General features: G+C 43.3%; 1 protein-coding gene across 1 annotated transcript in view; it reads left to right on the top strand.

Annotated features, from left to right (window-relative positions):
• Positions 1–24,955, top strand: part of LOC149456384 (zinc transporter ZIP9-like) — a 56,722-nt gene that overhangs the window by 16,440 nt on the left and 15,327 nt on the right. Inside the window, exons 2-3 of the mRNA XM_089685058.1 lie at positions 14,479–14,584; positions 18,210–18,395. Of these exons, the coding sequence (XP_089541184.1) occupies positions 14,479–14,584; positions 18,210–18,395 (292 nt within the window). The remainder of the gene's footprint in view (positions 1–14,478; positions 14,585–18,209; positions 18,396–24,955) is intronic.

Genomic DNA, 24,955 nt, shown 5'->3' with positions numbered 1-24,955 from the left:
TGTCGCAACACAAGCAGCCGGCATTTCGTCTTAGGATGCTTATTAACCTATTCTTAGCTGGGGGGAGTAGTGCTGAGGAGTATTAATATAGAGGACGAGAAGCGGTTAAGCAGCCTGTACTTGTATTATCTGCATCTCCTCTGCTATGCCACTCTGCCAGCAGACCGCCTGAGATATACCTTCTTCCCCCAAAAAATTAGGGAACACATGACACTCCCCCTGCAACTCCACAATGCAGACGGTCTGAGCGGTAAATCTGCATGTTAAATCGTTTGATAATGATAAGCACTGTGCTTATGAATGATAGAGCATCTTTAGCCCCGATTCACACTGGATCTGACTTTGAAATCATGTAGCTTCATTTGAGGTAGCAGGATTTCAAAGTCTGATGGCGGTGCGACTTCATTCACAGATGTCTATGCAAGTCTCACCTGAAATCAATAAAAGTAGTGCAGGAGCTACTTTTTGAATCCCATCAGTTAGAACGGTTCCCTTGCTGATCATTGGATGCGATTTATCATGCTTTTTGAACACATTGCGTGACAATTTTGCAGCAGTGTGAACCTGGGCTAAGGGTAGGAAAAGTAAGCACAATCTGTTTAGGGTCTCTATTGTAAAGTGAACCTCTAACTTTGCCCATGTTGGTAGAGTTCAGATTTATGGCCCACCTCAACAGGTTAGCAGGTATTTTCTTGGCTCCCGGCTGTGTGAGTGGTAGAGTAGCAAAGGAAAGCTGAGTATGTGCAGGTGGTTGGACAGCAAATAAAATGAGCCTGGTGCTTTGTCCTGGTCGAAGTAATCTTTTCAAGGTTCATTAATAGCAGGTTTATAGTCTGTGTGGAGGAACATTTGATCCACTACAATTCCTACCGTATGACTGCGCTAGTCCTTGGCCAGTCACAAGCACCAGTGCTGTCACATAGGCTTGGAAAGTGTCTTAGATTTATAGAAACATAGAAGAGTGACCACAGACAGGAAAACAAAGTGGTCCATTGCGTCTGCCCCAATTTTATATATTGCATACACTAGCTTCATATTGAAAATACTGCCCTCCTGAACTTTATTCACACCTTTAATGCACCGGTATTTAAAGGTTTTAGTCATGTCTTCCCTTTGCCTTGGGTAGCTGTAAAGCTTTACAGCCGCCTGAATCACTTCCACTTGAACTAGCCAACAGTTGGCTGATAAGATGTAAACAGACTCCAAACAACTATAGCAACAAGGAGTCCGTTTCCAGGGCCGTGCTGCCATGGATGCAGTACTCATGTCCATGGCAGTGAAAGGGTTAATGAGCAACTCTATGCTACAAGTAAAACTGTATTTAGTCATTAACCACTTGCCTACCAGGCACCTTCACCCACTTCCTGCCCAGGCCAATTTTCAGCTTTCAGTGCTGTCGTACTTTGACTATTGCGCAGTCATGCAACACTGTACCCAAACCAAAATTTTTATCATATTTTAAGACAGAGCTTTCTTTTAGTGGTATTTCATCACCACTAGGGTTTTTTTTGCTAAACAAATGAAAAAAGACTGCAAATTTATCTTAGTTTCTGTTTATAAAATTTTGTAAATAAGTAATTTTTCTCCTTCACTGATGTGCACTGATGGGTACTGATAGACTGCACTGATAGGCATTGACAGGCATCACTGATGGGCACTGAAAGGTGGTGCTGATAGGCGGCAATGATGGGCACTGAAAGACAGCGCTGATGATCAGTGCCCTGATTATCAGTGTAGATGTCCCCTCTGAGGCTTGCTGCTTATTGGCTCTCCTGTCCTCATGCACCCTCAGCGTGAGAAAAGGACTGCCGTCCTCCCCGAACAAGACAGCTCCTGCTCATCCGTCATTTCCCAATATGGTGGGCAGGAGGAGACTAAAGTGGAACTAAAGGCAAAATAAACTTACCTTAGTTCCAAAGTCCCTTGCCGGTGCCAGCATCTTCTCTCTGGCTTCTTCTGGGTGCTGGTCTTCAGGCATCTTGATTGCACAGGAATGCAGGCAGCATGCTGGAATGTAAACTGAGCTGTGCATGCTTACAGAGGATTGCAAATAGGCAAGTAAGTGTACTGTATTTTATTTTATTGCAGGCGAGGTATTGCAGGTTGCAAAAATTGTATTTTTTCATGTATAACTCCTAACAAGTTTTCCTGACATCAAGAGAAAAATGGTGACAGGGGAGGGGCCTCCAGCAAATTGACAGCTTCAGCTCTGTTACTGTATGCTTTTTTGAAGGGGGTGTGTCCCTTCCCTTCAATCAACTCTCAGAGTGTAAGGGACCACCAGGCGGTACCACTTTCACTCCACTGGCCAGATGTCCCAGCGCACGGTATCTAAGCCCCAGGGTACGTGTTCACCAGAGCCCCTGATGGTGGGGATGGACTTGAAGTACCCCGAGACCAGGTCGTGGCTACTGAGTGCGCCTGTCAGTGGTAGCGGTATTCGCCAGGGGCTCCCGCAGGGAAGAGCCTGATGTGAGGAGGTCGGGTGATCCCGTCGGGATGGATGGCTGAGCAAGTGCAGGGTCAAATGGGCCGGGTCGGTAACAGTGGGGACGGAGCAGTACAAGGCAGCGGGCAGAGAGTAGTCGGGTCACACGCCAGGTCAGCAACGGAAGGTCAGATCCAAACGGGGGCATACAGGAGAGAGGTCAGGCAAAGCAAGGGTCTGGGCAGGAGAAGGCAACAAGGTCAGGTACAATCCGGGTCAGTAACTTACTTAGAACAGGTTCGCAGATACAGGATACAAGGAAAGACCAGAAGGCACTGAATGACAGCTCAGGGCCATTTAAATATCCCGCCCTGCGCTGCCATTGGTGCCGCGCGCGCGGTCCCTACTGCGCATGCGCGAACTCCCTCGCTGCGGACGGCCAGGTCTCAGTGCCCGCATTCTGACACAGGGCGGTGCACTGCGCCTGCGCCGAGCCCATCGCGGCGGGGATTCCTGACACAGAGCTCTCCTCACTAATCTCTGCAGTGTGTAATCTCAGCTCCCTTTTTTCTGACAACTCAGACAAGCTTTATAAATTCTGTACTTTGGATATAGAGAAGAAAAGACTGCAGACAAACAGGTACAACTTATGTAGGAGGATTTGTTTTAATCTCTGTGTGTCACCTGAGGGCAGTCACTTCACTGTAAGGGTTTACAATCACTTTAAAACCTAATTACAGGCTTATTTTTATAAAAGCTCTCATAGACGTTTTGCCAGAAAAAAATATGCAGTAAAAAGGCTGCAGTACATGCCTCCTAGTCAAGGCTGCCCCTGCAATACCTGTGTTCTGCCACTAGCTGTCTTTAGTCTTCCAGGGTGAATGAAGCCCAACATTATTCAACATGGAAGACTGAGGACAAGCTGAAGATTGTAGAGTTTCATTTCTCTGTCCCCCTTGTTACCCCAGGTGTTGCCCTGTATTCTCAGTAGTACATTGCAGCTCTGTGCATTATTCAGGAGTACCCACCACCAGGAGAAGAGGAAGAAAACCCAGAATGTCAAGTGACTGGACAGAAGACATCAAGAAAAGATAAATCTAAAATAAAAAACACATGGTGGGAGGAAGGGCATCCTCGCTGGGTCGGTACAAGGGAAATACAGATTTGTTTTTTAATATTGCCCAGCAAGTTCTATTTTCTAAAGATATGATGGCACAAAGCTCTCCAGAAAGACTCTCTTGGCTCATTCACACCAGCCTACATGCGTTATGCTCCATATTACATTTTAACCTAATTGAATTGTCACTTCATTCAGCTCTATGCATTGCAGTGTGTTGCAGTGACTTGCAATGACATGCACTGCAGAAAAGTTGTGCTATGTTTGTACGCAATGCACACAATCGCACATGTAAAGTGAGAATACAATTTGTTGTCTTTGTGCCTTGCATTAAGCATGCAGTGACCTATGTAGATAAATACAGCTCCACTCGCCTGGTGTGAATAAGCCCTAAAGAAAACAGAAGGTACATAGAAGTATGGTGCTGAGATGAGCTGCATATGTATGAGCCGCCTCAACAGTCCAGGTCACATGTATTCCTAAATGATCTCCACCCAACCACAGGTCCCGAATCCTCCACTCTGCTGTTTCGTAAATCCCTTAATAACAATTACTCTTTACTGATAAACTGGTCTAACCACTATGCTGGAGTCCTGGCCCTGTAAAAAGCTGTGTTACAAGTTGAAGGAAACTTGTCTTGCGAGAAACCCGAAGGCTGCAACTGTTGATTACTTAGGAAAATGCTAGTTGCTTGGCTGTCATATTGATTCTCTTGCTTAAAGCAGATCTACAACCCAAAACAAAAATTAAATATATTGCAGCTTGCCAGTCTTTTTAAATCTGAATTCCAGGTATGGCAATTTTTACATCGCTATATTGGCCCAGCTTGGACCAATGTAGGTATGTGTGTGCCATACCTGGGAGATTCCCCTGGAAGCTGAAATCAAAGTAGTAGGCACTGCTACTGTAATAATCTCCACTAGTTTTCGGGTCCCCTGCTGAGCAGTAGCACTGTTAACACAGGAGGCTACACATTCAGCATGGGTGCCATTCAGGTAATGTTTTCTCGATGAATGCAAAATGTTCTGTGATTGGATGTGGTGGACATTGTGCTGTCACCTCCCTCCCTCTTTTTCTTGTCCATTTAGAGAATGCTTTGCCTCATTGAGAATGCAAAGTGTTCCCTGAATGGTGCCTCTGCTGAACGAGTGACCTGTATTCACAATGCAGCAGGACAGCCACTGAGCCTGGGATTTGGAGTTTTACTTCAGTGATCAATCACTGTTTTTGGCAGAAATGATATTTCTACATGGCAAATAATTTACTAGCAGGTGTAGTAGAGTAATAGAAATCCAACAGACCCAACAGTCATGACATGCATGCTGCTGATTCTGTGTAATTGAATCACTAATTGAAAGGGGCATGTTCAAAATAATAGCAGTGTGGAGTTCTATTAGTGAGGTCATTCATTCTTTGAAAAACAGGTGGCAATTATTGCCCTTATTTAAGGAAGGAAGGCAGCAAATATTGTACATGCTAGTTACAGTGCATTTCTCTCTGAAATTCTGAGGAAAATGGGTCATTCCAGACATTGTTCAGAAGAACAGCGTACCTTGATTAAAAAGTTGATTGGAGAGAGGAAAACATAAAGAAGTGCAGAAAATGATAGGCTGCTTAGCTAAAATGATCGCAAATCCTTTAAAATGGCAACCAAAACCTGAAAGATGTGGAAGAAAGCGAAAAACTACCATTCGAATGGATAGAAGAATAGCCAAAATGGCAAGGACTCAGCCAACAATCAGCTCCAGGAAGATCAAAGAAGATGTAAAGTTCCCTGTGAGTACTGTTACAATTAGAAGACGCCTATGTGAAGCCAAGCTATCTGCAAGAAGCCCCCGCAAAATCCCACTGTTGAAAAAAAGACGTGCTGAAGAGGTTACAATCTGCCAAAGAGCACATTGACTGGCCTAAAGAGAAATGGCGCAACATTTTGTGGACTGATGAAAGTAAGATTGTTCTTTTTGGGTCTAGTGGCCGGAGACAGTTTGTCAGACGACCCCCAAACACTGAATTCAAGCCACAGTACACTGTGAAGACAGTGAAGCATGGTGGTGCAAGCATCATGATATGGGGATGTTTCTCATACTATGGTGTTGGGCCTATTTATCGCATACCAGGGATCATGGATCGGTTTGAATACATCAGAATACTTGAGGTCATGCTGCCTTATGCTGAAGAGGAAATGCCCTTGAAATGGGTGTTCCAACAAGACAACGACCCCAAACACACCAGTAAACCTGCAACATCTTGGTTCCAGACCAACAAGATTGACGTTATGGAGTGGCCAGCCCAATCCCCAGATCTTAATCCAATAGAAAACTTGTGGGGTGACATCAAAAATGCCGTTTCTGAGGCAAAAGCAAGAAATAGAGAAGAACTGTGGAATGTAGTCCAATCATCCTGGGCTGGAATACCTGATCACAGGTGCCAGAAGTTGGTTGACTCCATGCAACACAGATGTACAGCAGTTCTCAGAAACAGTGCTTATACAACCAAATATTCATTAAGTGATTCTAAGGAAAGCAAAATCTTCAAACATTTTTCAGTTTATATAGTGAATGTTTGAGTTTGTAAAGAAGAATACAAACACTGCTATTTTTTTGAACAGTCTAATATTCACTTTTCTTCAATTTTTTTAGAGGAACAACACAAATTTGATATATTTTTCTTCATGCTTTGATTTGGAATAGAATGTGTAGTGTTCCCAATGCATTTGTGTGTATGGAAATAAAATTTATTAGAAGGATCTTGAGCTTTATTCACTTTTTTCAACACACTGCTATTATTTTGAACACAACTGTACATACTTACATTGGTCCAAGCTGATAGCCATGTAAAAATTGCCATACCTGGAATTCATCATTTAAATGTGGTGGCTGGATTAGTTTTAATTTTTTTATTTATTTTTTCTCCTTTCTTTTTATTTTCACCTGGTAATCCTGCCGGTAACACTGTTTTAGGAGGAGCATTGTAGCAATCCTTGAAAAGCAACATTGTCCACCTGTGGAGAGGGTCTTGTTAGATGGACCAGTAGATTAAGATGGACTTGACAAAAAAAAGCCAAACTTCAGATAAAACCTGTTTAAGCAATTACAGCAATTGTTTTTTTTTTTCCTTTTGGCATGAAGGGTTTCACTGTATGAGTAAAAGCTGACCATTGTAAACACCCCTTCAATGGTAAATTGTTTGTCTCAACCCTCTAACTGCCACTTTTAAGCTGGACAGCTTGGTCTGTTTGAAAGAAGTTTAAAATTAACAAACTTACTGATGGGATCAATGTGTAATAAAACTGGGGATGCAGGTCCTCTTCACATCGGTGCACTTTCTCCATGCTAAAACTCACCTTCCCAGAATGGCAAAAGCACATGTAAACCCCTTTAACTCCTATGTAACTATTCACATCTGTGCTCTCTTGTTTTACAATGCACAGATGTGAACAGGACCTCAGAAAAACAAAGACTGCTGTGTTAATGCTTTTGACAGACTGCATTATATATGTTGTTTTTGTTTTTGCCCACTTTCAAGTATTTTCTGAGTCACTTGCGGCAAGAAGTTCTGCCTGTCCTCGCCTGCATACTTGTCCTAGGTTAGAGGCTTGATGGTGGTGGATGCACAAGGTTAGGTTTATTGACATGAGCACTGCTAAACTATAGAAGATGCATGTTTTGGATGCCTATATACATGTCATATTGCAAGTGGCTATGTTTTAATTGTAAGCCAGCTGAGCACTGAATTTAAGTTTTTCTGTTGCTTTATGGCTTTGTTCACTCAATTTGCAGACGCCTTGCCCAGCACAGTCCCAAAGCAAAGACAAGGCAATTTGCCTTGATTGCTATGCAGTCAAATCACACCACTGTATTGTGGCGGTTTGTGCTGCTGGTGTGAATGAACTCCTATAATCTGCAGTGATGACATCTCCGTTCTACTCATGATTTGTCATGTGTGTGTTTTGTAAAATCTTCTTTTCTTTTTTCTTTTTTCTTTACCTTACTAAAATGTATACTAGAAGCATAATCTTAGTGCTTTGTCCCTTATAAAAAGGATTTATTGCAAAATAAAATGAGCATCTTATTACAGCCTACCTAGTTCCGTGATACAGCAACAAAATTTGGCCATCAAAATGTTAATGAAATCCTGGCTGTGTTTCTGTATGCTGACTATGACAGAATTGCATTGGTTTAACCACATCGCAATACCTCCCCCATTAATTTGGTTTTTCATGAACCAAAAGGTGGTAATCTAGGGACATAATTTCTCCCGCACGTGCATTCCAGGCTCTATGGGAGCTGTGCATGCTTCATCCATCTCCGCTAGGAATGGGGGGGGGGGGGATTAAGGAAAGGGACTGCAGTAGAACACAGATTTGCAGAGAATAGTTTCTTTCTCACCATGCAAGTTCCTTTTTGTTCTATGTAAAGACTTTCAGAGGCGGAAACAGATGGAGATCCCATGTAGTAAATGACATGTGCTAGACGTGTAGTGCTGACTCATTGGGTTAGTAATGTACTGTGTCATCGTCATATTCTACTTCTGTAAGTTTGAGTGACCTTTGTGTTCAGTTTTACAGGGAGTTGAGTTCAGCACTGGTGGATGTGAGCTCCCGTCACCTTATTTATTGAAGTGTCTGGAATAAGAATAGAATAGCATCGCCAAAGTGATCTTTCTTTCAGATGTGTTTAAATTAGGTTAGATATTGGTTACTAGATCAGACCTTTTTCACTCCATCTAAATCATTTTTAGAACTTTTTAATCGTTTTAAAAGACTACAGTGAAACTATCAATCAGTAGAAAGATTGGAGTAGCAAAGCCAGAAGATTATTCAAGAACAAGATAGTCTTTCCCCCCACATAGATCAGGAATAGACACAAGAGGTTAAAGTAAAACACTCCTGTAAAATCTCACTCTGATGCCCCAAATATCTGTAGGACAGATGATTCTGATGAGTTTATTAAGATGCTTTGCAGTGCATTACTGAATGCAAGTTGACATGTTGTGTTAAGGCAGCCCATTCAAAATGAATGGGCTGCCAATGCAACCCACTTTTTACAATGCAACATACCAGTGACATAACTACAGAGGTTGCAAGGGTCGCAATTGTGACACAGCCCCTTGCTCTAGGAGGCCTGTGTGGCTACCCTGTACACATGCATAGGAGGAGCAGCATATACAGGAATTGGTCCCATCCATTTTCCTCCTGCAACTGCACGCTGAAAGCTGGCTTCTTTTCCTCTCCCTCCCATAGGCATTCAGTGGCTGCAGGAGGAAAATGGGGTGGATCGGTTCCTCTATATGCTGCCACCCCTGCACCCCGGGGCCATTGTGTACTCCCCTGGCCCCCCTCCGTCCCTACAGCTCTGCAATCTTCCCTCTCCTATCTGCCACTTGGTACTGATATTTGGCTCCTGACAGAGCTATTCCTGTTCATTCTGTGCAGCGGAGACTGCAGAAATAGAGATTGAGGGTTGTGTCAATCTCCTTTCTCTCTCAAAGGTAAGGTATTTGTAAATAAAAATAAAAAATAAAATTTGTGTAAAAAAAAAAAAAAAAAAGACACCAGTGGGGGAACTACCAGGGTCACAATGGTTGCACTTGTGATTGGGCCCTGGCTATCCACCACCATGGGTGGGTCCCCAAGACTCCAAGAAGGGGACCCACTGTAGAATTGTCCCACTGTTAAAGGGTCCCACTTCAGGACTGTAATAAAGCACCCCGGGTTTGGTGGGAAGGGCCCCAGCCAGGGATCAGGGGGCTCTTTATGGTTTCTTGCACTGGGGCCCTGAAGGTTCTAGTTATGCCTCTGCAGTAGGCCATAACACACAGATGGTTTACATTTGTGTGCTGCTGTGCACTAATACGCAGGATAATTGTGGTGCACTGGCTAGGTGTGTTGGTGTGCCATTCACAATAATGGCAGCGCAACACACTTCGCTTTGTGCATTACCACAGGGCAGTAGTCTGAATGGGTCCTGAAAGTTTTATATAACTAAATTCTCTCTCTTTTTAATCTTTATCTCTTTTCTTTTCTACTTGGAGATCATCCTTAAAACACAACTGAAGTTGTCCTTTAAATATATTCCTACCCTTCCCCCACCCTCAGGGTAGCCATCACACTAATCTATTCATATTTATGTCAGCTCTCAAGTCCTTTAGTGTGTAGCCTCCCCTGTGCCACATGGCCTTCGCAGGAAAAACATTCCAGCATGGTCCTCTGTTTAGTGTGCATGTGCACCAGAGCCCCAGTTCCTGTGGATGATCTGCACTTTGCTATATGGCTGTGGGCTGCCATGAATGCAGATCATTCATACAACTTCAAGGAAACATCTCCTCAATACATGCACATTTCTTTGTGTGTTATCCCTGAAAAGACCCTGCCAGAGATTTACACTGCACCGAATTACCTGCTGTGTGCTGGCAACGTGTTTTTTTTTTTTTTTTTTAACTGAAATCGCAAGAAATTGTGTCAACCTTGCCCAACTGCCTAAACTGCAGAATTCCTTCCACTATCCTCATCTCCCTAAGAGACTAATTGTTCTGTAGTCCAAAGATAACAACCAAGAGGGCTGTTTAGGCTCCTTGAGATAACATGGGTAGTGTGCACAAGACACAGGACAGCTCAATTTCTGACATGATTTCTGATGGGTATTTTTTTGCACCTGTCAATCAGATATAAAAACACTGTCAGTGGTATATTTAACAGATCCAAAAGGGAACAAATAGAATACTCTCATGGTTAGAGCTCACATACACCTTTTAATGTATAATAAAAGCAACAAAGTGATTCTAACCCTACATTCCAGCCCCTGGAAAAAGATTTGGCTAAACCTAAAGCAGGATATTGGGCAGCCTGCCAATTCTGAATTTCTGCTGCAACAATGACGTCTTTAAAAGCTCATTTTAATTATTGGATGTGACGCTAAGGCCAGCTTTTGCACATAGGCTTGAAAGGACATGATACAATTGCCCAGAATTGAATATCTTTGAAATTCATCAAAGTCTGCTTTCTGATGAGCTGTAAATGGTCATTGTGATGGCTGCAAATGAGAATGATCAAAGTGTGTAGAATATAAAAGAAGCTCTTGTAGAACAAAGATCGGACCGATTCATAAATATGCAGCGATGTTCTCTGCCTTTATGAGGTCTGAGACTTGACTGGCATTTGCAATGGGAGACTTTGAAAGTTGTGTGCCCCTCTGTGTCACCTTCATTCCACACTTGTTCTCTTTTGTATATTTAAGAAGGAAAAGAATGGGGGAATTGCTATTACTTCGTGGGAGATGCATTTTTCAGTGATCATATGCTGACCAAAAACGGTGACCACACATTTTTTAATTTCACATGGGTCTTGCTGTTAAACACTTTACTAGGGTTCTAACAGTGGAAGTGGAAGGTAAAATGTGGTGTCATTGTAGGAGAAGCACTGTTGCCTGCTGTACAAAGGAAATCTTGGCTTTATAGCACAGGATTATTTTAATTTACTGAGAATTTTAAACATAGGAGATATGCCATTAAAAAAACATGATGAAAGATTCTAGGGGGTATCATCTATGTTAAGTTCTTCTCCCACTGTGGTCACTCTCCTGCAATCAAAATGACAGCTGAGAATAGCCATATATTACATAGCAGAAGCAGCCGGTCCTGTGTAAAATGTGGATAATCTGCAAGTGTCATTGAGTAACACAGTGTAACATGTTACATTGTATTTACTATGTTACATTGTATTTACTGTTTTTTTATTGATATGAAGGTGTGATCTGCAGATGACATCCCTTAAAGTGGAGTTCCAGACGTTTTTGTGTTTATTAAACATCAGCAGCTACAAAAACTGTAGCTGCTGACTTTTAATAAACACACACTTACCTGTCACGGAGTCCAGTGATGTTCTCACCTGCGCCGTGTCTTCTCCCCTTCTCTCCTCCACGGCACTGGCATATCAACTGTGGGCACCAGGCTGTGACTGCTTGCAGCTGCAAAGCCTGGTGCCCACTGCGCATGCGCTAGTTGTGCTGCGCCTCCTAATTGGTCCGGCAGTCTTCTGGGACCTTTGAAAGTTCCCAGGAGACTGCAGGAGGGAGGAGGGGGCCAAACTTCCGGCTCACTTTGCCGCAGCAAACTGAGCCAGACGTGAGAGTGGATACCTGTCAAAACTAGGTACCCACACCCCCCTCCCCCCAAAAGGTGCCAAATATAGCAGTGGAGGGGGGGGGCAAATAAGCAGAGCTTCCGCTTTTGAGTGGAACTCCGCTTTAACCTTACAAATATTTATTTATTTTTTAGCCAAAATGTATTTAACTTCAGATTAATACTTTAACTTCATATTAATACTTATTTAACTTCATATTAATACTTGAGTAACCCTATGCAGCATGAATTATCTCCTTTTTCCCTCTAAGGTATTATGTTTTTGCTTATACATATTTTTTAAATTTCAACAATATATGTTGATCCTGCAAATCTAGTGAGCTCCTAACTTCCTGCAGTGAGCGGACCACTCTGCTTTCCTGCAGTTAAAGTGGTTGTAAACCCGGAAAATATAAATTTAGATAATCACAGTACCGTAATCTGCACAGCAGGACAATGCATCCACCCCCCAGTCTGCCTGGAAAAGGACCAGGCATTCTTCTGCTGTTTTCCTTTTTATCCCTCATTGAACAAATCCATCACAGGTCATAGAATGGTGTCCTCACGCTCCCTCTCCTTTGATTGACAGCCTATTGTAACATTAACAATAAGAATTTAAAAAATTTACAGCATTGTAACAGCCGGGCGCACACATTGGGTCAGCGTGCACGCACTAGCTTTCCCGCTGTGTGCGCCACTATGCCAGGGATGAGGGCGTGAAGAGGGGGAGAGAAGTCCGGTGATGTCACTGCTACACCGCCAAGCTCTGGACTGCCACCACGCCCACAGAAAGGGACAACTTCAGAGGGCTACATCACAAACAAGGGAATGACAGAACAATGTTTTGAATAGGCGAGCAGACTCAGAGCACTCAAAGGTATGTAGGGATGGCAGTCTTCTTCATTACACCAACATTGGGTTTACAACCACTTTTAAAGTGGTAGTAAAGTCTCCAAATGAAAAAAAAAATAGATTTCCTCCTGAAAGGTAATATAATGTGCTAATATGCATCACATTCCAGATTGTAAGCTCGAAAGAGCAGGGCCCTCAAACCTCTCGTATATTGTTTTGTTACTGTATTGTCCCATATACTGTCCCCCACTACAATGTACAGCGCTGAGCAAACTTTTTGGCGCCATATAAACACTGTATAATAATAATACTAGCACATTATGAAATACTTGCCTTAAAATGAAGCCCTCCCGCGGTGTCACCATAGCTTCCATCCAGGTCTTCTTTCCAGGTTTGCGGGTTCCGGCCACCTGACTGGCTAAGCTGCAATGTCACTCCTGCACAGGTGGCACGGCACACAGCTCTGAAGGAATGGCACGGGTATCTTTAAAACGGTGCACGTCTAGGAGATATTCATTGAGCTTACTAGTAAGCTTTATTATAAGCTTACCTGTAGATAAAAATGGCACACACGAGTTCACCACCACTTTAAATCTCAAGCAGTGGACTACAGAACACTCCCGTTTTCTGGCATGGAGAGGATGGGAGGTGTTCTATAGTCCTATCCCACTTCCGGACACGGAGTAACAATTTTGCTTCTCCTTAGTGCAGCAAGTGAGTGTTTTCACCCTAGGACAAGGAACGTGTTACTGGCAAGATCACCAGGTGAAAAAAGAGGGGGGAAATACCCAGGGGAAAAAAATGTAGCCACCACACCTAAGGACTGGTGAGCTGCAATATGTAATATTTTTGTTCTTTGTTTTAAATACACTTTAAAATACGTAGTAGTATTATATCTCAGGGACTCCAGTGGTGAGATCCCAAATCTGCATACCAGCTAGGGCATTTATGAGGCATTACCTCCATCCCTGCTGGAATTATTTTATGTGATGAGGAAAGTATCAGGAGGCGGTGGAACACACTAAAGGTGGGCGGGAACACTGACACTTCCAGAACGACATAAACTAAGTGCAGAATTCTGGCAGGGAGATCTCCCTTGCACTATTTAAAACCTCTTTAAGAAGCCAGAGTCTGAACCTGCCCCATCAGGACCCACCTATAACAGAAATATCACTTTTGGATAAACTGACCCTTTAATTTAGGAATAGACTTTGCTCCCCAGGGGCCTTGGGGCACAAAACAAATCTCCATTGTTTACTTGGTCCTGCTCGACTTGTCAGTCAGAGCCTAGATGGATTGAAATTCAGATGGTTCAACAGGGACTGGGCACATTTCAATTTATGTGTAGCTGTTCCTGTTAAGACTTTTATCAGTCAGTAGGTGTAGCCTGTCATCTGCAGCCAATGATTTGTGTATTCTGACAGGTGGGGGTGGGGGGATACTTTGCTTCTTTGGATAGAGGAATCTGTGCATTTTTTCTTTCCTTCAGCCTGCTGGCTGAAAAAAAAAAATCATTATCTATGACCAGGTTGGAATGTAACAGTCCCCCTGGACTAGTTCCAAAACACCTGGAAGTAATGGATGTTGTATTTTATTCACAATGCCTAAAGCTGGCCATACATTAATACAATTTCATTCTAAGATTTTGATTTTCTAATTATTAGTGGGGCCAAGTTGATGTTCGTTTTTGACCCCGGTGACGAGAATGTTCGAAGAAGCAGGATGACATTTTTATTTTTTAATGATCAGTGAATGTAGTTTTTGTTTGGGAAAGCTCCTTCCACTCCAAATGTTAAAAGCAAATCTCTTTTAAAAGTACTTTTGAAACATCATACATGAGGTTGTCGATCATACAGATGAGAATTTTCATAGAAATGTTAATTTGCAAATCTACTAGTGTATTGCCAGCTTAAGTTTGCAGCTCAGCTAATTGCCTTTCCTTTCTTTATTTCTTTACTTTCAGCAAAAGCTGCAGTTTATAAGTGTTCTGGGTGCCGGTTTGCTCTGTGGAACAGCGCTGGCTATAATTATACCAGAGGGGATTGAGCTGCTGGATGGATCTTCTAAAGGTTAGTGGAATCCCTGGTACTTCTTTGTTGTCCCCGGACAAAGTGACTTGACTGTAATGAGCCAGCCATCACTCTTGATGTCACAGCCAGGACAAGCCTTGTCTGTTCTCTAGTGCGTTCAGAGCCAAAGAGCTTTATTTTAACAAACAGAAGTTTACAAAGTGCAGTAACCCATAGCAGCTAGTTAGCAGACATTCTTCAGAATGCACGTTCCCCCGGTAATGGCTTCAAGCTGAAATTCAAGAAATCACTAAATACAGTGTGTGTGTGTGTGTGTGTGAAAAAGTAATGAACACGCTAACTGAAATTTATTTAATACTTCGTACAAAATTCTTTGTTGGTAATGACAAATTCAAGATGCCTCCTGTAGGGAGAAACTAGTCACATGCATTGCTCAGGTGTGATTTTGACCCATTGTTCCACACAAACAGTCTTCAAATCTTCAAGGTTCTGTTGGCCTCTTCTGCGAACTCTGATCTTTAGTTCTCTCCATAGATTTTCTATTGGATTCAAGTCAGGGGATTGGCTGGGTCATTCTAACAGCTTTACGTTCTTTCTTTGAAAGCAGTTGAGAGTTTCCTTGGCTTTGTCTTGCTGAAATGTCCACCCTCGTTTCATCTTCATCATCCTGGTAGATGGCAGCAGATTTTGATCAATAATTTCTTTGTACATTTTTTCCATTCATCCTTCCTTCAGTGACATACAGATTGCCAGTACCGTATGCTGAAATACATGATGATGTTCTCACCTCCAAACATCACTGTTGATATGGAATTTTTGGGGTGATGTGCAGTGCCATTTGACCTCCAAACATGGTGTGTCCTGACAACCAATGACATCATCAGTTGATAAGGAGGATGTTGGTTGCCTGCACAGCATCCTAGTTTGACCCCCCCCTGCCCTTTTCCATCAGTGTTGGGGTCACATTAGTGATGAGTGATGGATAAAAACTGAGGGAGAAGAGAAACATTGGAATACTAGTCAGTACCAGTGTGCAAAAGTATATTGCTTTGGAAGAATAAATTCCCTCTAATGTTGGGCGTCCTACATGTGTGGATGTTGCTGCGTAATATAAAACTATTAGAATAGTTTTTCTCATTTTAGAATGGGGTGACTGTCCATAATTTTAAAGGGTGTCTTGACTGAAAAAAGGTTGAGAAACACTGGTCTAGAGTAGACTATGGGGTAGAGTGGCAAGACAGAAGCCTTTTCTTATAATGAAAAACATCCGAGCCCGGCTAAAACACAAGAACACATCTGCAAAAACACATCTGAAGTCTCCTAAACGCATGTGAGACATGTGTTCTGGTCTGATGAAACCAAGGTTGAATTTGTTGGCCATAATTCCAACAGATATGTTTGGCGCAAAAACAACACTGCACATCACCAAAAGAACACCATACCCACAGTGAAGCATGGTGGTGGCAGCATCATGCTTTGGGCTGTTTTTCTTCAGCTGGAACTGGATACTTAGTCAAGGTAGAGGGAATTTTGAACAGTTCCAAATACCAGTCAATATTGGCTTCTGCTAGAAAGCTGAACATGAAGGTGAACTTCATCTTTCAGCATGACAACCACCCAAAGCATACATCCAAATCAACAAAGGAATGGCTTCGCCAGACGAAGATTAAAGTTTTGGAATGGCCCAGCCAGAGCCCAGACCTGAATCTGATCGAAAATCTGTGGGGTTATCTGAAGAGGGCTGTGCACAGGAGATGCCCTCGCAATCTGACAGATTTGGAGCATTTTTGCAAGAAAGAGTGGCCAAATATTGCCAAGTCAAGATTTGCCATCCCAAAAAGTGCTGTAATAAAATCAAAAAGTGCTTCAACAAAGTATTCGTTTAAGGGTGTGCACACTTATGCAACCATGTTATTTTAGTTTTCTATTCTTACTTCCCTCCACCTAAAAGATTTCAGTTTGTTGTTCAAATGAGTTGTACAGTTTATAGGTTACATTAAAGGTGGAAAATTTTCTGAAATGATTTATATTTGTCTTTTTTTTTTTCTTCATCACAGAAACCTGACATTTGTAACAGGGGTGTGTAGGCTTTTTATATCATGTGCGTGTGTAATACTTTTTTTTTTCCTGCTAAGAATTTGCATATTTCTGCATCCAATCCTGAGATTTGCACAGCCAGGCTCGTGACCTGAGTCTTTTCTACAACTAACTGTTACAGTTCTGTCCCAAAGTTTTCTGCACACCTGACATTCACACTTATGAGCTTTTTGGACATCCAGTTCCCAAATCATGTCCACTAATATGGATCTGCCCCTCCTTCCACTCTTCTGGTAAGGTTTTGCACAAGATTTTGGATAGTGTCTGTGGAAATTTGTACCCATATTTGAGGTCAGGTATTGATGTTGGTGGCTCACAATCAGCACTGTAGTTTATCTCATAAGCGTACAGCAGGGTGAGGTCAGGGCTCTGTGCAGGACACTCAAGTTCCTCCACACCAAGCCATGTCTTTTATGAAGCTGGCTTTGGGGGTATTTACTAAAACGGGAGCGTGCAAAATCTGGTGCAACTCTGCATAGTAACCAATCAGCTTTCAGGTTTTATTGCCATAGCTTAGTTGAAGAAGCTGAAGTTAGAAGTTGATTGATTACCATGCACAGCTGCACCACAGTGCTCCAGTTTTAGTAAATCTCCCCCTTTAAGTGCAGTCGTTCTGGAACAGACAAGGGCCTTCCCCAAATCCTTGACACCAGTTTGGAACAGTACAGTTGTCTAACATGTTTTTCTATACGTGGTTGTAAACCTTCATACTTTGTTCAGTACCAGTTCACAGCACTGTATTGTTACCTCTGTATTTACATCCCCTAAGCCTGTCACAGCTCTCTGAAAATCTCCGATCAGTGGGCATATCTATGGACTGGAGCTCAGGAGGTGGAGTCATGACATCACTGGCCCCACCTCCCCGCTGTACATTCGCACACTAGTGTCGGCTTAGCAGGGTGTATTGTGCTAGAAGTGTGCGCACATGGAGGTGGTATGTACAGCTTGGAGGTGGAGCCAGTGATGTCATGGACCAGAGATTTTCAGAGAGCTGTGACAGGCTTAGAGATGAATAAAGAGGTAAAAATACAGCACCTTGGATTTTTATTAAACTATGAAATGATGCATGTGTTTGAGAAATGTATATGAGGTTTACAACCACTTGAAACTAAAACGACATCCACGCAGGCTGAGGCAGCAGGAGATGTGCTCTCTTCACTCCATGCTCGTGCATGAGTCTCTTTTGCATGTCTGTCAATCAAAGAAGAGGGGGTGTGGCAGCAATTTTTTTTTTTTTTCCTGTAGCAAAGTGGGGAGGACTACCGATGACAGGCTGCTTGTTTCCCTGCCACATTGTGCCACAGTGCTGCTTTGCTGAGTTGGCTAAAATGTTCAGTTTACTTTTTGTTATCTGGGTTTACAACCACTTTAACAATACCCTTCATCGGAAACACCTGAGTGCAATTATTTGGAGAGGTGTCCACATGCTTTTGGCCATAGTTGATGGAGTCTTTCTAAACATTTTAACACTAGACATCTCCATTTTGTTCTTTTTCTCAGGGCCGGGTACTCTTGGGTGCTCAGTTTTGTAAATCACGTTGATTTCGTCTGTCTTTCTGTTTGGCAGAGTCTCCAGCTAAATGCCTGAATGTTGCCCAGAATGTCAATGTCACAGAGGCTGCGGTGACAGAGGAGGAAGTAACAGAGGTGGCTTCCTCTATCCCACTGCACTTCTTCATCGGGGTCTTCCTGGTCACTGGATTCATTCTGATGTTTATCGTGGACCAGATAGGAAGCTACTGCTCTTATCATGGTGAGTAGTGTGACACAAAGAGAACCTGTGATTTCGTCCAATGCAGGATAAAATAACAAGTTAACCTGAAATTTCAACCTTTTGCAGTAAAATTATATTTGTCATGTTTTTGCATCACACAGCATATCTAAAGTAATAAAAACAAAAAATTGGCAGGACATGAAGTAAGATGCATCCTCTCCCATGAGGATAGAGATGGCAGTAAAAGCCTGACAGATGTTCAATCTTCCCTCTCTGAAAGCAAAAAATTGTTTTGGACAGAGTTGGGCTTTATGCATTTCCCTGGCAATTCTAAACCAGCACTCTTATTGGCTGGGGATTGGGACCTGTCCTCCACCCAGGATCTTGAGGATTGGACAGCATCCTGAATAAACACTAAATCGGTTTCAATTAACATTTAAGTCAACAAATTGTCTTGCGAGCTCATGCTGTGTTGGCATATTACACCCGTCAGGGGAAATACCCTTCTTCCTGCTGTTCCTGTGTGTGTGTTACTGGATGTGGTACAGCAGGTAATCCAAAACATATTTAGTAGCATTGCCTTTTTAAAGATAACTGTATATATTTTTTTGTAAAGAGAAAAAAAAACAAAATGTAAAGTATTAGTTTTATAGTCCTTAGGAGTAGTGGCTGCATTCATTTTTTTTCTTTTTATGATTTTTTTTTTTTTCTTTTTCATTTTCTTTATTTTCACCTGATGATCCTGCCACACATCCTATCTTAAGAGTGACAGCGCTCACTTGCTGTACTGTATGGAGGAGCAGCACTGGCATCTTAGGCTGTTGCATCTTCTCTCTGTCCTCCTCTCCACTACACAGAGGGGCGTAACTCTGGAAAACTGATAACATTTGTGTTGAGATTTTAGTTTCATCCATTTGATATTTCACAAGATTTCTGACTGAATCCATAGGTATGTTTTTAATGCCCCCAAATGCAAGTCTAAACGACACCTTAGAGGTTTCATACACTTGAAGGCAGTGGCATCGCTCTGGGGGTGCGGACCACACCCGGGTGATACTTGCCAGGGGGGTAACACCATCAAGTAGGTGTATTCTGGGCTATGACTGGAATGCGGTGACAACACCGGAGGAGGGGCGATGACCTCTGAGCAGGGAGGACATAAATGGGAATTCTCTGTCCGACTCTCCTCCCCTCCCTCCATTGTAGGGCATGTCTGGCTCACTCCTCCTCCTGCACTTAATGACGTCATCATTGAGTTGTCCTGTAATGGGCGGTTGTTTACTAGCCAGAGCTAGGCGAAGTGATGGCGGTCGAAGGCGATGTGAGAGATCCTCCTAGGGGAGGGGGGTGCAGGGGAATTGTATGCATTGTGAATTTGTTGGGTGCAGGGAAATTAAAATTGAAGGGGGGGCTGCAGGGGAATTATAATTGTGTAGGGGAGGGTAATCATAATTGAAGAGGGGCTGTAGGTAGATTATAATTGTGGGAGAATAGTAAATATAATTGAAGGGGGGGGAAATTGCTTCAGGAGAATTGTAATTGAAAGGGGGCGCTGCAGGGGAATAATAATTAAAGAAGGGGGAGAATTATAATTTGATGGGGCTGCTGGACAATTCTAATTGTATGGGGGGAGGGTAAATATAATTGAAGGGGAGGGGGCTGCAGGGGAATTATATGTAACGGGAGGATATAGGAGTGTTATAATGGGGAGGGGTAGTGTTGTGAGGCAATTATAACAGGCCGGGGGAATGTAGGGTAATTATAATGGGGTGGGGAGGAATTACATGGTCATGGGGTAATTATAGTAGTTGAGTGGGGGATTTATGATAGGGGGGGTTATGTAGTGTAGTAATGAGGAAAAATTCTGGGGTATTTCCTAATGGGGGGGGGGGGAATTGTGGGGTATTTGGAACTATGAAATGATGGTGAAGTAATTAGATGTAATGTGGGGTAGTTACAGTGGGCATAGAAAAGAATCACCCCCCCCCCCCCTTTAAAATCACATTTTGTTGCTTTGCAGCCTGAAATGAAGACAGACCGTTTTTGGTTTATCCAGCTGTATTTACTGTGCAACTTGTAATAACAAAGTGAAACCTACAACACCAACATGTCAGAAAAAAAATTCAAATACACAGAGTCACTGAGTTGGAAAAAGGATCACCGCCCCCCCCCCCCCCCCTTTTTTCATAGTTGAACTAGGTGGACTTTTTGCAGCCAGACTATCTATGTAACTATGTTTAATTACAGCCTTTAGTTGTTTGGGATATTTCTCTACTAATTTTGCACATCTAGACTTTTCAATATTTGCCCACTCTTCTGCAGAACAGGTCAGTTAAATTTGATGATGACCGTTTGCGGACTGAAGTGTTCAAGTCATTCCACAGATTTTCAGTGGGGTTTAAGTCTGGGCTCTGACTAGGCCATGCAAGGACATTCATCTTTCCTCCTTCAACCACTGTGTGGTCATTTTTACTGTGTGCTTTGGGTCATTGTCTTGTTCGAAGGTAAACGTTCTTCTCGTTGACAACTTTCTGGCAGAGGGCAGCAGATTTTCCTCAATAACGGGAGTCAGCAACCAATAGATTGTGATCTCTCTAGTAGATTGCGGCCAAGTGACTGGTAGATCGCAATCTGGGCTTGCTGACCCGCCATCCCAGAGCATCAAACAGAGTTCAATGCAGAGAGATTACTTGTAAAGTTGGATCTGTAGTAGGGAGCAAGAGCCACATAAACCGATGTCTCCTCTGTAGTGTTGGCTCCCGTCTCATGAGGAGTGATACCAACTGCACTCCACCTCTTATCCCGGCTAATGGTCTCCAGAGTGGTGCCAGCACCTGGAAAGAAGAGATTTCAGGTCAGTGTGAAGCAATACACTGGGTATAATAGTATAGGGCTGCTTTCACACTGATGTGCTGTGGGTTACCCACACCACGGGTGCAGTGCAGTGTACCTGCAGCTTTCCTGTGGGTTTGTTGCGATTACCCATATACTTCTATTATACCCTGCAAATTTGGTGCACTTTCTGAAAGCTCACTAAAACACCTGAATGCAGGAGTTTTGGTGCGCTTTCAAGAGTGCTCCACATCTGTAGAATATAACAGAAATCTATGGCAAAGCACAGCTAACCCAGGAAAGTCACAGATGCACTGCGCTGCACCCATGGTGCAGGTAAACCGCAGCACATCGGTGTGCAAGCAGCCTTATAGAGGGCTCAGAACACTAAGGGTCCATTTACATTTGCAGTTTGGGTGGTAAAACCCCATAGTTAAGTTGTGTTTATACCACCACTGCCGCAACCACACCCCCTTTAGCTTCAATGGCCAGGGGTGTACATATGTTGCAGCTGTAGCAGGAGTTATACATCCTGTCATGGTTTGTAGATGTAGCAGCTGCCAAGACTGACCAATTCAAATAAATGAGGCCGCTCTGCAAGTGCCCTGCAACCTTATACAGTACAGCAAACAAGGAGTTAAAGCAAGCAGCGTTGTGTTGCTTTCTCACCACCTGCTTTAACCCCCTGGACCCTGCAGAATCATGCAGTTGCGGAGAGCTTGCAGAGTTTCCCCATTTACTTGAATTGGTTGCGACTGCCAGGCAGTAGCAGCCACTAGAAGCAACAGGGGGTTTACTTCCTGCTGCGGCATGTGTACACCTTTTGGCTGCTGTCTCAGCAGCTAAAGGGGGTTGGGATTGGAGGCATTAAAACTGTGACTCAGTCACTGGGTTTTACCCCCCCCCCCCAAATTTATGTGTGAAGGAGCCCTAGGGATGCCCCTGCCAAATGCAACTAAAGGCTCTATCACAAGTGTAGCAGGCAACTGCTGCTCCACTGAAAAGTGATCCAAGTGTGTTTGACAGGTGGTGAGGAAGGGATAGGTTGCCTCCTCACCACCTAATTAAAACCCATTATTACCGTGCAATGCACGCGATTGTGACACGGTGGTACAGCAATTAGAGGTTTAAATCAGACACTGTGTTCAGTGATGTTTGACTTCTCCCATATTGTTCAGGTAGATCTCTACCTTTTTAAGGTCAATGACCCTTGTTTAAGAATTTGATGGTATTTTGCCCCATTCACTTTTCCTTCTATCATGACAAATGCTCCAGTCCCTGCTGCAGCGAAACTCCCCCATAACAGGATATTACCACCTCCATGCTGTACTGTAGGAATGGAGTTATTTGGATGGTGAGCTGTATTGGATTTCTGCCAGATATATCATTTAGTGTTGGGCCAAATAATTCAGTTTTAGTCTCATCTGACCATAACACCTTTTTCCATGTGGCCTCAGAATCTTCAATTTTGTTTTGGCAAACTCTGTTGTGACTGCATGTGGCCTTTCTTGAGGAGCAGCTTTTTTCTTGCAGCCCTTCCATACAAGCCACATTTGTGGATAATTTGTGATATTGTTGTCTCATGAACACAATGATCACTCTTTGTCATAAATTCCTGCAACTGCTTCAGAGTTGCTGTAGGCCTCTGAGTAGCCTCTCTGACCAGTTTCCTCCTGGCTCTTTGATCCAGTTTGGAGCAATGTCCAGGGAGGATCTGTATTCTATCAAATACCTTCACTGTGCTTCACTGTGCTTCTAGGCATTGATAAAACCTTTAGATTTTTTTTTTGTATCCATCTCCTGACTTGTGCCGGTCCACAAATTTATCCTGGAGATCTTTTGACCTTGCCTTGCCACCCATAGTTGTTTGCTTCAGTTGCATTACCAGGGACTGAAATGCTCCAGGAAAGCTCTTTTCATGCTGAGCTAATCAAAATGACCACAGCTGATCACAGTTGAAAGTCATATTGCTTTGAGAAGGTGATTAACTACACCTGATTTGAGATTACAAGTAATTTGTAGGGGTGATCCTTTTTCCAAATCAGTGATTCTGTTTTTTATTTTTTTTTGTTATTCTTACATGTTGGTGTTATATCTTCCACTTGGGTGTTATAAATTGCACTTATACAAATACAGCTGGATAAAACAAAAACTGCATGTTTACATTTCAGCAAAATATGATTATTGTAAAGTGATTCTTTTCTATACCCACTGTATCATTTGGGAGGGGGGGGGGTCCAGTGTATTATTAATAGGACAGGTTGCAGGATAATTATAATGGGGGGGTTATTGCACAGAGATCATATGTAACAGATGAGGATGTGTGAGGTAATTATAATATGGGGGGAAGAGGGTTGTGGGACAAGCATAAAATGTATGGGGGGGGGGGGGGTGGACACTATTTTTTACTGCACAAGGTGACACCAACCCTATTGACGCCGCTGCTTGAAGGTAGTTTTTTGCACAATGCAATGTTTGGGGTGCACAAGCCGAACGCTGGTTGATCATTTCTACAGAATGTTTGTTAGATTGGTGTGTATTGTGTAATTTTTTTTTTTCTGTGCTGCTGGAGTTGCAGATTTTTTTTATCAGCTTAATATTTGGATATATGATGTAAGGGTGTTATGGCAAATTATTTCATCTATGGTCATTCATTTTAAAGCGATTACTTTTTTGGGGGGAAAATAGCAAACATGTCATACTTGCCTGCTATGTGTAGTAGTTTTGCACAGAGCAGCCTGGATACTCCTCTTATCGGGTCTCCTGCAGGCTCTCCTGGCTCCTCCTTTCTGTCGGGTTCTATGGGGGCACCCGCTACTCCGTGTGCCCCCCCTCCTCTCTCATTGTCTGACTGGCTGTGATTGACAGCAGCGGGAGCCAATGGCTTCCACTTGCTGTCTCGGCCAATAAGGAGGCAAAGACCTGGGACAGCCAAAGCTGTCGTTCACATCACTGGATCGCGACAGGGCTCAGGTAAGTATTGGGGGGCTGGGGTCACTGCTGCACAAAGAGGGTTTTTTTACCTTAGAATGTATGCAGGTAAAAAACCTTGAGGCTCTACAACCACTTTAACCACCTCCTGCCCACCATATAGTAATATGACGGGTGCAAGGTGGTTCTCTCGTTCTGGGAGAAAGTCATATGATGTCATCCCATTCTCACTGCGCATGTGCGGCTCAGGGAGCGCGCAGCACGGCGATCGGCGGTGCGCTGTGTGCCTCGGACACAGCGGATCACCGATCACGGAAAGAGCCGAAGATGTCGGCTCGGTCATGTGATCAGCTGTGTCCAATCACAGCTGATTACATGTAAACAGGGAAATGCTGGTTATCGGCATTTCTCTCCTCTCGAGCTGTCAAGCTGACAGCTCGAGAGGAGAGGAGAGCCGATAATCGGCATTCCACGGAGGGGACATGTACACTGATCATTAGGGCACTGATGATCAGTGTGCCCTGATGATCAGTGTAGCCCCAGCAGTGCCACCTGTCAGTGTCCATCAGTGCCTTATGTCAGTGCTCATCAGTGCCACATATCAGTGCCTACCAGTGCACATCAATGCCACATATCAGTGCCCATCTGAGCTGCCTTTCAGTGTCACCTATCAGTGCTGCCTATCAGTGCCAGTCAGTGCTGCCTATCAGTGCCAGTCAGTGCCGCCTATCAGTGCTATATATCAGTGCCATATATCAGTGCTGCCTTTCAGTGCCCATCAGTGATGCCTGTCAATGCCCATCAGTGCCACCTACCAGTGCCTCCTCAGTGTCCAT

This window comes from Staurois parvus, unplaced genomic scaffold (genome assembly GCF_062004578.1).
Source record: "Staurois parvus isolate SC_StPar_1 unplaced genomic scaffold, SC_StPar_1.0 ptg000362l, whole genome shotgun sequence".
NCBI classification, from domain to species: Eukaryota; Metazoa; Chordata; class Amphibia; order Anura; family Ranidae; genus Staurois; species Staurois parvus.
This window is presented reverse-complemented; position numbering and strand designations above follow the sequence as displayed.